The 16,669-nt window shown below is 43.7% G+C and overlaps 1 protein-coding gene across 11 annotated transcripts in view; it reads right to left on the bottom strand.

Annotated features, from left to right (window-relative positions):
• The window catches only part of LOC117232654 (septin-7), a 43,125-nt gene that overhangs the window by 6,397 nt on the left and 20,059 nt on the right, over positions 1-16,669 (bottom strand). For 9 of the 11 annotated variants that reach the window (XM_033492171.1, XM_033492170.1, XM_033492169.1 and 6 more), the window contains 8 exons: positions 4,933-5,410; positions 2,968-3,175; positions 2,633-2,885; positions 2,203-2,392; positions 1,936-2,101; positions 1,424-1,465; positions 641-776; positions 402-565 (listed from right to left, as the gene is read on the bottom strand). In XM_033492171.1, coding sequence (XP_033348062.1) covers positions 402-565; positions 641-776; positions 1,424-1,465; positions 1,936-2,101; positions 2,203-2,392; positions 2,633-2,885; positions 2,968-3,175; positions 4,933-5,410 — 1,637 coding nt within the window. The remainder of the gene's footprint in view (positions 1-401; positions 566-640; positions 777-1,423; positions 1,466-1,935; positions 2,102-2,202; positions 2,393-2,632; positions 2,886-2,967; positions 3,176-4,932; positions 5,411-16,669) is intronic. The other 2 variants (XM_033492166.1, XM_033492164.1) reach the window with 1 other exon arrangement.

The following is a 16,669-nucleotide window of genomic DNA, read 5'->3' as shown; positions in this document are numbered from 1 at the left end:
GATAATCGTAATTAAGATTAGTAATAGTGAATTATAATAAAATACAATTATGCTACAAGCTTATTATAAATGCTTTTTATTGCACATATTCAGCCGAATGATCTTCCTAAAGCAAAGATTTAAGCAATTAAAAGATATTTCTAGTTATTTGCATCTCATTTAGTTCGATAAAGTATTCGGTATACTCGTTAAAGCGTTACACTGTCCATCTATACTGTTTCCCCAGTTACTATAAGTATAAAGCTATATCTTGCTAATTTGTAAAATAGCTTTCCATTCGTGCAAGAAGCAGATTTTCTTCTTTGTATTTAATATCTTTTCACATAAAGAATGGTATATCGTAACGATTACGAAAATGTGGACAAACGGAAGCAGATCTTATACACTTAAACAATACTTACTCTTTCGAATTAGCTTCCAGGCTGCGTCTACGTAATTCTTCGATACTGTGTCCAGTCTGTTGTTCCCATGCTAATTTTTCAGTCTCGAATGCTCGTCTCTTTTCCTCTAATTCACGCACTTGTTGTTCCAAAGAGCGTCTCATTTGTTCGTGCCTTCTTTGTAGCTAAATCAATTTTTCCGCTGATTAAAACAAGTTCTTTCGAAGATGCGTACGTATACATAGCCGATGAATACTTACATCCGCTTCCGAGTCCTTAAGTTTTTGCTTCTTCTCTCTGACTTTCATTTCAAACACCTGCTCCATATCAATCTCCATTTTCTTCATTTTATTATCATGTTCCCTTTTCTCTTCTTCCAACTGAGCCAGCGGATTCCTACAAAACGTACACGAATAATTCAAGGTCGACGATATTTTGTTAAACGAAGATAAATATTTTATAAAAAGTTTCTTTACCAATCGCTTGGGTGTTTTTTTTTTTTGGTGGGTGATCTATCTACGTGTATGGGGAATTGCAAACTGAAAATGTAACTTGTCGTAATAATTGTAAACATAAGAAAGATGGAAATGGAAATTAAAATGCCAGAAGAAAAGGAAACGTAGACTAAAACTAAGCGGATTCGCGTGTTATATTCAATAGTACTAAATATAATCAGCGATAAAGATTTTCTAGCTAAATTATAGCAGAATTAAACTATAATGCGATCTACTTGTTTAAAGTAAATATCCAGTCAGAGGGTTCACTACAAACATAATCTTTATAGAAGTTCTTGATAAATTCTGATAAACGATGTTTTGATAAACGTCGATTTTAGCGTCTTCCTGAATGAGCGACGTATACAATTATTATTCCATTTTATGCGATTAAATTTTAGAATGTACGCATGTATCGACAGAGTGAACCGCCCCTCCCTCTTTAACTAAATAAATACGCGTAGAACTAAATGCGTAGAAAATGGAAATTGGAGAGGCTTGTGCACACAAAACTATATTACACGATCCCGGTCTTATTGAAAGACTTACCACACTGTCATGAAACTGTTCATCACTCCTGGAGGGCACAAACTAACCAATAAGAAATCAGCATTAAAATTCACGTATGAGATATACTATTAAAAAAAAAAGTATTTTCAGGATCACTTTCGTCGCTAGCCTAAACTATAATATATTAATAATGTTAACTAATATGACATCCGATTCAAACGTATATGACTTACAGAGATAATCTTCAGTCTTCAATAGTTTGCATGCACAAGCTTTTTACACTGTTATGGTAAAATGAACAAAACAAAACCAATAAGACTACGAGTATCTATGTCTGCGTTAAAAAGAAGAAAACAAAACGGAAATTGACGTAATTAATTATCGTGTTTTATGGGATTTACAAATATCATTAAACTTTTACTCTATAATATTTTCCTGTTCTTAATCCTATACATGTATGTATATGTATATACGGACGTACATAGTAAGTTTCAGTTTTCCTTTTCAAGCGTCTTACATTTATAACAACTAGGTACGAATGGTACACTTACTTATTGGAGACTTTTGTCGGTTTTCCATCCACTCCAACGCCGGCTAACGTGCGACATCGGAAATTTTCATAATGTACATTATTTGTCACGTCTTTCAAATCTTGCAAATGCGTCCTAATCACCATGTTTCGGAGTGCTATGAAGTCGCAATGTTCCAAATTTTCCACTAAACAATCGGAAGAAAGAAAGCATGATTTCTGCTCGAAATTCGAACGAAGCTAAAACATTTGGAGAACTGTTCTCAAGCTATTCTCTAGAATTATATACCTTCTGCAACTCCCCAAGGATACTTCCTTCCACGAACTTTCCTGCCATCGTGTTCGACCACGGTGTTTGCACCCACCACCGCAAACGGCACTCTTTCTCTAAGAACTTTATGCAGTTTACTTTCTTCTTCTTCCTCCACTTCCGGGAACTCGTAAATTTTTATCTTGTGTTGCGCTATCTCGTTCAAAATCTAAACAATCAACAACGACAGATTCCAGCTTTAAAGACGATCAAGCAAGGTTACATCGTTTTTCTAACAAATCGGCTACGCGTCAAATGGTCAACGCGTTGACGCTACACCGCAGGTTTACAATTTGACACGCACCTGTGCGAGCTATCAGCGACAACTATTCGACATACGAAGCAACGCGAGAGAAGTTTGTTCGCGCGTCGATACGCGATTACAACCGGTTTACTCGATAATACGAACCTGTTTCTTAAAATGAGCACATTCGTCTGGCGTCATGGTGTCCGCCTTCGCGATGACAGGTATAATGTTAACTTTGTCGTGAAGACGTTGCATGAACTCTACATCCAACGGCTTCAAACCATGGCCAGAGGGTGCGACGAAGTAGAGACAACAATGTACTCGACTGTCTGGTATCTGCCGTCTCACTACACGAGACTCGGCGTTCAGGAACTCCTCGTATTTTGACTCGATATATTCGATCACCGGTACCCAACTGAAACAAGAATATCTTTCTTAACTCTTTGTTGCGTAATTCCATTCTAAATCTGTGTACACGTTAGTTTCATCGAAATTACCAATTGCTGTTGTCGACCGCATCGCCAAATCCGGGCGTGTCAACGACGGTCAACGTGAGATTTACACCGTTCTCCTTTAACAATACTTTGCTAGTCTCTACGGCTACGGTTTTCTTCACCCTAAGGCTAGGACCGGGATACTCAGCACTGTATATATCAGCGAGGAACATGGAATTGATCAAAGTGGATTTTCCTAGTCCCGACTCACCTATGTAGACATACAAAAATATTATTTATCGGAGTAACGAGGAATAATTGAAATTATGGAAATCGATTACTGAGTAAGTTTATTTTGCTACACGACCAAGCATTTCTTTTCTTTGATCTTTTAGGGGGCAGTTTGAAATACCGAACGGTACCCTGACCTTTCTGCCCGCGTACCTTGAACTGACCAAAGTGCCGCGCCTTCTCTCCTTCAAGGATAAGCGTCTGAATTGCTCTATTTACGGAGAAATGGCTCGGTTTATACCGGTACTAATAATAGCAGCACTCCGCCTATATTCTCGAATTTCAAACTTCCATGCAGACGACACGACGCGACGCGACGCGATCTATCGCCACAACTTTTCCAGAATCGCGCTTCTCATTGCAGAATATCGATCGTTTATTTATTACCAATCGATTTGGTCAATATCTTTTTATGACATGAAATTTTACAAAAAAAAAAAAAAAAATAAAAGAAAGTAAGATACATAAATCGATAGAAATTTGAATCGTAATTCTCCTGAAGCAAGAAATTTGTATACATATCTCCACGTGAATTTAATGTCCAGCGATTTAAGCTGGAAACTAATCGCAAGGCAAACTTGATTTTAAAAAGGATTTTTCAAAGAAAATAAGGAGCATGAGAACCACTGCTGCTTCGAGTCAGCCCTAATCCAGTGGAGTGAAAGAGCGCGTTCTGCACGTGTTAAACAGATGGAGGTTCATAAGGCAATATCGTCGACGAAATTGAAATACCAACCGGAGAAACGGATCTCTCTTTGTCCCTGGATCTAGGAAAGTTAAAGGACGACAAAAGAGAAGAGAGAAGAGGAAAGAAAAAACAAAAGTCCGGCGTGCGTTTATTCGCACAATGGATTGATATCCGTACTCGTTGATGCAAGGAAAGGGACGCAGGAGAAGTCGTAGCGTACATTTTTTACGGCCCCTTTGAGAAAAACGAATTCCCTTTACAACGAATTAGAACTCGCCTTAACCGTTCGTCCCCCTAAGCCTTACGTTCTACGCGATCATTATTTTTCCGCGCCGCTCTTCTCGCGTTTTTCTCTAGATTTCGCGTATATGCAAACTCACGTCGCGTTAAAGAAACTCTGTATATTCTCGAAGCGTCCTGTTTTGCGACCAAGTTTTTCAGGACAGAAAAAAATAAAAAAAGATACATAAAAAAAGCTCCGCTCCCCAGAGGCTTAAACCCAAAAACTGCATCACACAACGAAAAATGTAAAGCGCCGACACATAATACAACATGGCTAGGTCGTACCGCCGCCTATCGGTACCTTTGCCTAACATACCATTACAAAAATTCACGTTTATTGCGAATAATGTACTTAAAATCTGTATTTTCTGGACTCGATAAACTCCTTTGTAAAAAAAAAAAAAAAACTCTGTATATTCTTGAAAATATCGGTCGTTGCACTTAAATCGATTAATCCGCAATTACCTGGATACATGTTCGATCAAGCGACCAGTATTTACATAAAGAGTACCGTCCCGAGTCTAGAGAAATCGAGTATGGCGTAACGTTGAGAGCCAATTTATTAAAGTCCATCGAAATACATACGTATCGAAGTAAATTGCACGCGATACTACTTGCACCTGTTTATCTCGATACTACGATGTAACATCAACGCATAACGTAGTCGACGATGTACATAGAGAGCGGTGGACGCTTTTCGTGAAGGGTCGAGGGACCGATCGATTCGTTTTTGAAGAAAAGAGAAAGAGCAATACGATCGAACTAACCGACGACCATCAGAGTGAAATCGAATCCCTTCTTAACGGCCTTTCTATAGACTTGGTTAGGCAGATTCGCGAAACCCACGTAACCATCGAGTTCTTTGGGCTTGGTCTGTGGCGTTGGTCGTGGATGAAGAACAGCGGTTTCCTTGTTCTCGTTGCTTCTGTTCGACTCCCGTTTATTGCTGTCCTCCGATGCATCGTTTTGATTCAGGATCACCGTGGACGGAGGTAATCGTGGCTTGGAAGCAGGCGCCGACGATGCGACGCTCGTGTACACGGTGGAGGAGGCTGGCGGTGCTGTGTTGGGCGAGGCGAGCGTCGTGATCGTCGTGGTCGTCGTCGACGACGTACTCGTCGACGACGTGCTCATCGACGACGGGGCCTGCGACGGAGGTTGCGGAGGCGGCACCGATGGCACGGATGGCGACGATATTATTCCGGCGTTGTCGCCTTTGAAAAATAGCTCGCGCTTCGCCTGTATCTGCAAACGAAGAATATTTATTTACGCTTTTTGTACGATTACATCGACCGCGATAAGCGATCGAGTATTTGAAGAAACACAGCTTTTAACGCTTCGAGGACCGTACGTATGCGTTCTATAGTTCTCGCGTATTTTTCGAGCGATTGAAAAGGTTGAAAAGGTCGCTCGGAAGGTTCGACATACGTTTATCGAATTATATAGGTGGCATTTTGTTCCACGACCTTTCTCCATCTTTCACGCTACTCGAATATTCCATCCTTCCAGAACCTCTCAGGTTCTTCGGCGAAAAATTTGTCGATATCGTCTTTCACGTCGACCAAAGAGTTAAAAATCCGAACGAACTTTCCCACCAGCATCCAACGAGAGTGATATCTTGTTAAAAATCAACGAACGTTCGTTGCTTTCTTTACCGTCTTATTCGGCGGTAAAAGTAACGTTTTTATTCGCGTGAAGTAAGATGCGAATTCGCGTCTCCAAACCTCAAAGTGTTAGTACGAAGGACTGTTTCGTACGTGAAAAATAAGGACGATTCTATCTGATGTGTATCGTAGTACGTATTCATTTTTTGCTTCTCCGAAATCATCGCGATACAGTACGCGTACCGTCGATAACTTGCAACGTCTTTCGATTCTAGGATTTCTGTAAACATTGTTGCCGTTCCTTCTTCTATTACGTTAGTCAGAGGTCACTGAGAAATACCTATTCACGCCAATAACCATCGACGGGCAAAAAATAACAACACGTACCTACCAACGGTCGATATGTCTGCAATCTGCCCCAAATACATAAACATCAGCAGCATTTACGTATTTCTTCCAGTTTTTTCCCTACTCTCGCTGCTATTAGCTATCTCTTAAATCGTACGGTGACACGCGTATGCACGCACTCTGATCCAGTTTCAACCTCTGTTCCGTTTTGTTTGAAACCGTACGTATATTATACGCTATACGAGGACATGTGCCAATTGTTTCTACACCGCTATAGCTTCGTTATTCGAGGCATCGTTAGCAGCAGTCGGATCATTGATCCGACCGCGCGAATTACAGCCAGTCTATCCTCTTTTCTCGCTTCTGTCCATCTTGTACTTCTATAATAAACGCGGCTACTCTCATCTAGTTCTAAGTTCGCCGATCTCCATTTTCCTCTTCCGTCTCTCTCCATCTTTTTCTTCGTTCGCGTGCCAGGAAGTTTGAATCGATCGAAAGGATCAACAAACACGCGTAAAAACGCAAACAGGCCAAATAATAACGCCGCGTCGTAAAGGAGCGACGGTTTGTTTGTTCGCGATCGATACACGCTTTACGTACGTACGACGCTTGCGACGAGCTATGGTCAACTTGGAGTGGCGGTGTGTCTTACGAACTTCCGGCCGGAAGTGGCCACTGTGTTCGCCGTACTAAACAGAGACCGCAGACTACCGTTGACGATTTAGGCTACGTAAATCTCGGGCAAAATATATAGGTCGAGTAACTTTTTTCCATAGTCGGAAATATACGAGCGCGTACACGCTTCCCAGAAAATCTAATTACCGCGCGTAACCAAGTTTTATTTTCTTTTTTTTTTTGCTTTCGATTTTTTTCCCCATCTTCGGTACAGTCAACGTAATTACGACAGTCAACGTTCGCGCGAATGTTAGAAACGTAAATACCTTCGTGGTAGAAAGGATACGCAACTACGTATGGCGTATTTCGAAGACAGGCGCGTTTAAGAAAAAATTTGTATTCGTTTTTTATCTGGCGTAGCCTGGTTTCGCGAGGCAAACCGAAAAGAGCGTCAGAGTTTGCGTTTGAAGCGCGAAACCTTTTGCGATGCCAGTTGCATTCCGCGACGTCAAAGACAGCCACGTTCTCCCACCGCTAGACGCGACTCGCGAATAAAAAGGAAAAGAAAAATCGTGTGCGCCGCCATGCTTTAATACCGGAGCGTAGAAACGAAGCGGCGTACAGTGAATCATAATGCGCTACGTGTTCCGTTACGATTCGATCCTATCGGGCACCGCGCGTACGATATAAATTAAATAGCTGGCTCGTGCTCGTTAAGGAGCGGCGAGAAACGTGCGTAAGGTCAAGGCGGAAACGACCGTCGCTTACGCGCGCGTCCAATTTTCGACATCGAGTTTCGCCTTTCCCGATATCCAGCTGGTCGATAATGCGACGCGCGTTCGCGTGCGTTCGTTTGCACGCGTCACGTAATAACGAGGGGATCTCGAAGGAGACTAGCTGCGGCTAGTTAGTTCTTCCATTTGCCGAGTCGTAAATTCCCCGAGAGAGGCTTCCTCGCGCCACGGAACCGACGTTGCTGACCGACTCGCGGAAATGGATCGTGTTCGGTCGAAACCTTTGTGTGTTTGCGTATGTGTGCGCGCGCTTACAGAAGCAGCAACCCAGAGTCAACGTACGAACGATTGCACTTTCAGGGTGTTTTACACGTAGGCGACTTGGTCGACATAGACTAAACTGTATCGTTATGCGCGTGTGTATGTACGTGCGGCGCGATGGTAAACTCGCTTCGTCCAAAATCGATCCGAAACGTGGATAACGGAGCGTTGGAAGGTACCTGCTTTCCATTCTTCTTTTTTTTTTTTTTTTTTTTTTAACACGGTTACAGGCTAACGGCGAGCGAGCTTTGAACGGTAAGCGGAGTAAGCGAAACGCTTTAAGCAAGACGCTGGCGTCTGTTAGCGCGCGTAGAGAAGAAAAAGGGCGTGCGTCGAAGGGAAGCTAAAAAGTATCAGAGACGCTCTTACGTTTCCGTGGAAGCTAAATATATACGTACATATAAGCCGTGGTGAAACTAGTTTGACTAAAAGGTCGAGTCGAAGGTGGCGCGTGGACTCTGGGTGGCCTCGACCGTATCATTTCTAGGAAAAATCCACAGCCACGTTGATTACGGAGACGCCCTTTATTTACGGCACGATGTAACACGGAGTTGCACGCGTCGCATCCAACGAGGCTGGGCATCCGCCGAGAAAGAGAGGCTCTCTCTCGGTCGAACCGAGTGCAGCATCGTGGAACAGAAACCGGTCCGGTGCTCTGTGTAAGACTGTACGCGACAGCCAGGCAGCCTCGTTCCAAAGTCCCTTCGGAGAGATCCAAAGGAGGTGGTGGACCGTAGTGGACGCACCGTGACAATTTAGCCGTGCGACTCGCTTCCTCTCTAAAACCTTGAGGCTCGTCGGCTAGAAACACGGAACAATGGAAAATCGAAGAAGCTCCTCGGAACGTAAGATCATTCCACAACCGAGAACTCGGTCTCGAGGTCTGCCTGCCGTCATCGAGAACGACGAGCCTCTCGCAACGCAGCCAGTCGCTGCGATTACAATTAAACAACAACAATTAAACAGCAAACATATTTTTAGTTTCACGGAGGTAAACTGTTCTCGCCTTCCATCAAATATTCGGATTATTCGTGTAAATCGCCAAACGACGAACCTTTGGAGGAATCGTTACAGATCCTAAACGAAGAGAATTCGGTAATCGGTCAGCCCTGGAACAGGAACGAGGTGGCTGGCTGCTGCGACAGAGGCAGCTCGACTTTTCGCTGATTGCCGAGTAGATCGATCGAGATCTATGTTCGTAGGCTGACGGTTCCAGCGACGAACTTGCACGCTTTTTAGACCGTAAACCGTAGAACAAAATTCCGTCTGGAAGATATTAGGAAGGAAAACGCGAGTGAGCGCGGGCAGCGTGAGATCGGTCGATCGTTTTAGCGAGATCGAACGACGACGACGACGGCTTTGGAACGACGACAACGGTTGAGAAACCTGTACAAGCTTGTCGTTAATTAAGGGCTTGCCAGTAGCGGTCTATCATCGGAGGAATCTAAACCCCACGTAGAACGAAAGCAGCCACTTGTATCGTATTAAAGCGGCGAGGAACAAAAGGACTTCAAAGGAGAGACGAAACGATGTCGAGGAATCTTACTTTCCACGGAGCGATCGATTTATAATCGACCGTTCCACGATGGTGAGTCTTTCTGGCGTGGCCGATACTTCGCATCCGACTAATCGACCTACGCTTTGCTTTTTTCCTTTCTGTCGCCAATCTCGAGAGCGCCGTATCGCGTAGAAAATTTAACTTGAAATTCAAACTTGCGTTTTACGGGATTCGCGCGACTGTCCACGAGCGCGCCATAGAAAACCATCGCGCGATGACACGCGTACGATCGCTTAATACGATTCTGCAGCTCGACGCAGCATCCTGTATCGAGTATAAATTTCCCATTCGCGCTTCCAACATTCGTAATTGGTTTTCTGCCACCGCGCTGCTACGTCCATTTGCGAACGAACAACGAACGAACGATGGTATCGGTAAGATAGAATCTTCTTTCGACGAATGCGGTCTTTGGGCGAAAAACAACAGCGATCGTATGAAAAATATATTTTGAATTGGCAACGTGAAAGAAGGGTGAAAATAGGAAGAAAGAGAGGGAGATAAAGGGAAAAAGAAAAGTATTCATTTATTACGAGCGAAGAGAATATCGCTGCGATCGGGGATCATCTCGGGAAACTTGTCTTTCGCGCTGAAATTTCTAACTCGTGCACCGTCAACTAAAAGCAGTTTTTGCCTCGAGGGAAATCGCATTTTATCAGATTTTCTCTTCTTTTCGCGAGCAAGCTTCGGACTTAGCCCTGGCGAAATACATCGAAACGACGCAACGTCATCTCCACCGTCTTTCGCGCAACTTTTAAATACTCTTCTTCGCTTGTTCCTTTCCCAGCTATCTCTTACCCCGCCCGCTTTCACGACCGTACAAAATGGAATTATTTCGCCGCTCGTTGATGGAACCCGCAGCCTGTCCGAAAACGCTCTGTCGTATCTTTGTAGTTGTATAATTTTTCTAGTCGTCGTGATTCGATCGTTGCGGATCAACGTTTCCTTTTCTCGTTCCGTATTATCCATCGTACGAATCTTGTTCGCGTGTACGTCGAACGCGTTGCCGCTAGACCGAAGAAAATTACCGAGTAACACGGAGGAAATACAATAAACGGAAACTCGCGACAGTCAGCGTTCGAATATTTGTAGAGACTTTTCACGTACGCGTTGTGCCCGAGATCTGTGTCTTATTACAGTGCTTGCGTTTCAAAATACAGGGTGGTTGGTAACTGGTGATACAAGCTGAAAGGGGGTGATTCTACGCGAAAAAGGAATTCTTTTTTTAATTTTTCCATCGAGACAACGATCTACAGTGAGATCCGAAAATTCAAAGTCGACTTTCTCGAAAACAAAGCTTGGAACGAAAAATTTTTATTCTATATTTCCGACTTATTTTTTCGCGTAGAACCGCCCCTTTTCCGCTTGTACCGCCAGTTACCAACCACGCTGTATAAAAAGCCTGACATTTACGATATACAATGTGCGTACAGATACGCGTGCCTAAAAGCTTCCCGCGGTAAGTGTTCGAATACTTTGGTCAGCCACCGTGTAGAGGTAAAGAGGAAGCGGAAAGTGCAGAAACGAAACGCGTCGAACAGAATCGTTCGGTCTTTTGGTTGGGGACGAGGCTTGGCGAAAAACCTCGGTCCATCGGTGAAAGCTACGATATTTCCATTTCACCGAGGGAAACACCTTCCGGTGGATCTAATTCCAGTGGAAGGACAAATAATCCTTTCTCCATTCCTCGAGATAAGAAACGTAGCGAATGAGTGATCGACATCGAACTTGTAAATAGCGAACCAACCACTTGCAAATCGTTCCATGCGAATGCGATGTCGGATTACGTATCGATGATTGTTTTGAAATTTTTCACGCTCAATTGAATTATGAACTCGCGTTATGTTCACTAAATTTAGTTTTCTAGTTTGTTACCCAAATTCTAGTTTATCGCAAATTTCAATGTTTGTAATAAATAATTAATACTAAAAAATAACGCTCTTGAATCGTTTAATCTCGCGCAGAAGAATTACTATAACTTATTACGATTTGCGCTTCGAATAGTCAATCGACAGAATCCGGTCTAGCGAAAAGTCTGGAGTATTCAGCACTCTAAGGGTTAATATCAAAGATTAAAAAGCGGATGTTCAAATGAAAGACGATAAACTGCAACTTCGAAAGCGGCTAGATACATCGCAAAGTCTCGCTAAATACGCGCAAATTTGTACCTGACAGTGGCTTGCGCGTTGACATTCGTCGCTTTACGCGACGTCGGTGGATCGCGTAGAAAGCGCAACGAAGAAGCACGAATGTGGCATAATCGATAAACCGAATTAACAATTAACGTTAACGACGGGGTTGTTGGAACGAGTCGCGTCACTGGCGTCTGGTTTCGTGGCCGTTTCTTCCAGTTGCTCTCTCGAGATTCCATTGAGAACACGGTGAACCGATATCGCTAACACAATGGAGCCTTAAAGACCGTTTGAATGGAGCGCAGATGGCTTTGGCGATCGCGCAACACCTGTCGCGTTCATTTACATCGTTGTAGATCTGCACGGGCCGCGTAGATCCGTCAGATTTTCCGTTAACTATCTTCCTCGTTGGCAGATGTTAACCGCGTTCGGACAGGTGCTCGCTACGCTGCCGTCGTATTCAATTTGGCGAGGAAGAATTTTGGCCAAACCGAGGACGCATCATAAATTATCGTAAAAAGAAAAAATAGAAATTAATATTACGAAATCGTACTTTTAAAGACGTGAACATAGACGAATTATTAAAATACGTTTCTGTAAGTTAACTTGCGCATAACATCGTTTAACGTTACTCGCGAGACGCTCGTCAGAAACGCGCAAAATCATCTCGAGTTGCTACTTGGTCCGACCGAAAAAGTCGGTTTGTCGCTAATTCCGAATAGTCGTTGGTCGTGATCGTCGTCCAGCAGCTAAGGATACGCTAAGAACAAACGGTAACCGTCTTGGAACTGTTGGGAATTTGCATCGATGATAGTTGGATGATGTAAAAATAGCAGAGAGAAAGGAAGCGGATACACAAATATGGATATGCAACTTGTTTGGTCCTCTTTTCTTATCGTGTAAATAGTCACTTATAGTCGGTTGTCAGAATGTGCAGTTAGCGTACGTAAGAGTATGTACGAGTCCCAGAAGTATTCCTAATCTTCTCACCGATTGTCGACTTTGAACGACTACTTACTAACGGTATTTTTATAATACAAATTCGACATAATAATAATAATAATAATATCATCAAAGGAATATGAGCGATAAAAATTGTTCTACGAATTTCAAATAGTAGCGTTTCGCGTGCTACGGTGAGTCCTACTTTGAACGATCGACATCTTTTAAAATACAAATTCAATATCGTCGATAAGAGTTATTTTGACAGGTTTCGAGATTCCTATCGATGATATGAAATTTGCGCTTTAGAAGATATCGGTGGTTCCAAGTTGGCAATTCGATAACTACGAATATCTACTTGCGTGACTCATTGTCATGCACACGTACGCAACGATACGACACGATGATGTACTCGTTGCTTGCATTTATCCTCGAGTTCTTATTAATCGTATTAATAACGGTTCGTACGTCGGAAACGAATACGAAAAGAAGAGAACGACGACGGCCATAAAGTGGTATCGGGTCTGCGCACAAAGCTATTCGAGATATGTACATATTTCGTTGATTTCCCAGAGGAGCATCCGGTGCGTCGCTTTTTTCCGCCGGAAGTGGAGGAGAAATCTTACGGTGGAGAAGCTCGCGATTCTAACATATATATATATATATATATAAATAAGATAGGAGGTTGCTTTAAGTTGCCTGTTCGGTGAAGGGGAGAGCTGATCGAGAAACAACAAGGTCACGATCTATCGGAAACGTCGCCGCGCTGGTCTATCCGTTCGATAAGATTCGTGGAGAAGAACCGTTTCCTGCGTAAGGCCTACATGGCTGCCAAAGCGAAGGCGTGGAAAGGCGTTTAAAACAAACAGAAACCTCTGATAACGGATTGAAGAAAGTCTGGTAATTCTATAGACGTCTGGCGAGCAATGAGACAAACGCGTTAAAAGCCGCGTATACCGCAGTGTCTGAAACTTTCAGATTATTACCTTATCTCGTGTCTTACTGCGAAGAAAATATTTGTAGAATCTTCTTTACGAGTATATGGTACGTATACGCGAAACTGCTTTTAATAATAACGCTATATCACGAATTGCTAATGACTTTGAAGTTCACAAACACTATACATATGTATACATAAGTGGAGCGAAGCGTGGGATAAGGTAAGGTAAGGTAAGGTAACGTAAGGTAAGGTAAGGTAAGGTAAGGTATGGTAAGGTAAGGTAACGTAACGTAAGGTAAGGTAAGGTATGGTAAGGTAAGGTAAGGTGAAGTTAGGTAAGGTGAGGTAAGGTAAGGTAAGGTGAGGTGAGGTGAGGTTAGGTAAGGTGAGGTTAGGTAAGGCAAGGCAAGGCAAGGCAAGGCAAGGCAACGTAAGGTAACGTAAGGTAAGGTAAGGTAAGGTAAGGTAAGGTAAGGTAAGGTAAGGTAAGGTAAGGTAAGGTAAGGTAAGGTAAGGTAAGGTAAGGTAGGGTAGGATAGGATCGTATTAAATTCACTTTGATAGATTCGACGCGTAAGGTAATGCTATGGTCGCGATGTTCGACAAACAAACACGCTTTAAATCAAGCGATAGAATCGTTACACAGGTACACCGCTCGATAGGCCAGAGAACTTGGCTGCTTCGTAAGACGTTGAACGCTGCCAAAGTTTCGCTGGCATTCCGTGCGATATAGTCGCAGTGACAAGCGATCGCTTTCTACTTGAACCTTAACCATATGTGCTCCTCGTATACGTATAACGCTTTAATCAAAAACCTCGATAAAGTAGAAACCGTCGCGCTAAATCGGATACGCGGCTCTTCGTCGTTCTTCGTGCAGCTTCATAACAAATTGAATTTATCGAATCGATCCGATCGCACCGCGGACGTTCATGAAAATTTGTTCGTCTTTTAAATATCGCAATACCTGTCTGCCGTTTTCTGCGTTCTACGTTTTCGTGTTTACCAATTTTTGCATTTTAGGTCTAGCGACAGACCCAGTCCAGAAGTAACGCCACGAGGCGTTAATAATAAGAACAACCCTTAATTACCACGGATTACCGCGCTCGACGAACGGCTAATTAGCCAAGGATTTACGAAATATCATTCCGCGACGTGGTGATTATTCGCTCGGAATGCAAGTGCGGAGCGTCGACGATTCGCGTGATGCGCCGATAGCGTCGGAAAATTTGCCCCGCTCGTTTAACCCGTTTGCTCCGTCGCAAATTGTACGCTGTACATTGTACATTGAACACGCAGCGGACTCGGAAATAACTGTTTTCATCGACGAGGCGCGGCTCCTCGGAGTTCTTCAAAGTCGAAACTCGTAAGTCGCGGTACCGCGTGTATCGTGCGATAATTTTATTATCGTCGTGGCCGTTCGGTCTCGCGTGGCCCAGATTTCTACCGTCTAATGGACCGCTCTATATCGTTATAGCAATTTCGTCCAACGACGCGTCTCTGTTGTATTTAATTCGCCTGGAATCCTTCGTGGAACAACGAATTCCAAGCTCGTAGACTCGCGCTGCCGTGTCGTCCGTCCCATTGAACGTTCTCGCGCGAAACCAGTTGCGATATGGAACAGCTGGAAATTCGGTCAGCTTTCCCTCTTAAATTTCCTACTCGGATCGACCCGCAGATTGTTCGCAACTGCCGATACGCGTTTATCGTGTAAATTTCGAACGTTTCAACGTGAAACGACAAGTTTCTTCTTTGCCGTTTTCTCTCGCGATTCTTTAACACGCATCTGGACAAGTTAATTGCCGAATATAAAGAACAACCTGGCTAGGTGTATCGAAACTGGCAGGCACTTGAAACGCAGCAAGCAAGCAACGGTCTGGTCTGCCTTTATTCGACGAAGAAAGCGTTTTCTTGCGACTTGTTCTTTCGACTTTTGTTCTTCGTGAAACGCGTTGCCACTGCTTCGTAAAACGCAACCTAACCGTCGACGTTGCTCCGCGTTTCAAGCACTCGCATCGTATATTCGCCTAACCAGGCGCAGTCAGTAACCGAACGACCGATCTTCCCTCGCGATTTATAAAATCGTGGAAAAGTCTCAGGCCACTTACGATAACGATTTCGTTATCGCAAAGAGTCGCAATGTACGTTTAACTCTGCTGCGTCGTTCAGCTCGTTCTCCGTTCGAAATATTTCTTATATCCGAGGAGAACGAGCCCTTCATCGAAATTAACGGCGAAGCGCCTTCCTTGAAAACGTAATTACACAATGTCGAATATAATTGTTCGAGTACTCTCGTTAGTTGCTGTATTTCCTTCGCGTAACGTTCGCATTTTCGTTCGTAGTAGCACGCTCTCGATGCACGTTGCGTTTTACAACGATCCGTTTCGTGTTTTTCAGTGCCACGGGGAGATACTATTTTATAAATAGATATGAATTAATCGAAAGCACAGACACGGAAGGGGCGATGATAAATACACGCTCCAGTATCTAATCGGTCTTCTACGTAATTTGCGTTACGGCATTCGCTTTTGCATACCGATGATCGCACTGGAATCGCACCAGTGATTACGGGGCCTGGATTTTTTCCGCACCGACGCGACGCCGCGACGCTTCCACTCGCGAATGCAACGCGGCGTGCCACGTAGTTTTTAGAATACAATGCCGTCACGAATATAATAGAAACATTCTTCTCCCCTTGAGTCAACAACGATGCTGTCTCGTTCTCCGCGCAATCTCGCCAATCCGTAAAGAGAACGAACAACGCGATTTTCAATTTTCATTCGCTTTCTATTTGCTTTACGTATTACGAAGCCGGCTGCGACTGAAGACTCGGCCTTCGTCACGGTTTCCTCAAACAGTAGATTATTATATACCATTATCAGCGTATAATTCCTTCCACGGATGATGATTTCCAAATTTAGCGGACGAACGTGGTCCGGTATAAAGCGAAGAGGAGTAACGCGTGTAATTAACAGTTGCAAATAGAGCCGTTTCGGATGGTACGGCGGGTGAATCGAAACGATTGAACGTAAGGTGGGAGTCGTGGAAGGTCGAGGGGGATTGTTAGAAAAATCGATAGCTGCTAACGCCGCGGTCGTTTTCAGCTCAACTCCCTTTTTTCCATTTTCTCGGTGTAAAACATTTGCATTTTTTTGCTCGCGTAACTACGTGTTCGGATGGGCCCGAGGAAAGACGACTCGTCAACCAGCTTCCGCCGTTGCAATCACACGACCGTTCCATTCACGCGTCTGCTCCACTTTCGAGTTACGGTTAATCAAAGGAAGGTGTAGAAATCGAAGGGCACCGAAAACCTTCG

The sequence above is a fragment of the Bombus vosnesenskii genome, unplaced genomic scaffold (assembly GCF_011952255.1).
Source record: "Bombus vosnesenskii isolate JDL3184/JDL3185 unplaced genomic scaffold, Bvos_JDL3184-5_v1.1 scf7180000013289, whole genome shotgun sequence".
In the NCBI taxonomy this organism is placed as follows: domain Eukaryota; kingdom Metazoa; phylum Arthropoda; class Insecta; order Hymenoptera; family Apidae; genus Bombus; species Bombus vosnesenskii.
The sequence above is the reverse complement of the archived record's forward strand: the minus strand, read 5'-3'. Positions and strand labels throughout refer to the sequence as shown.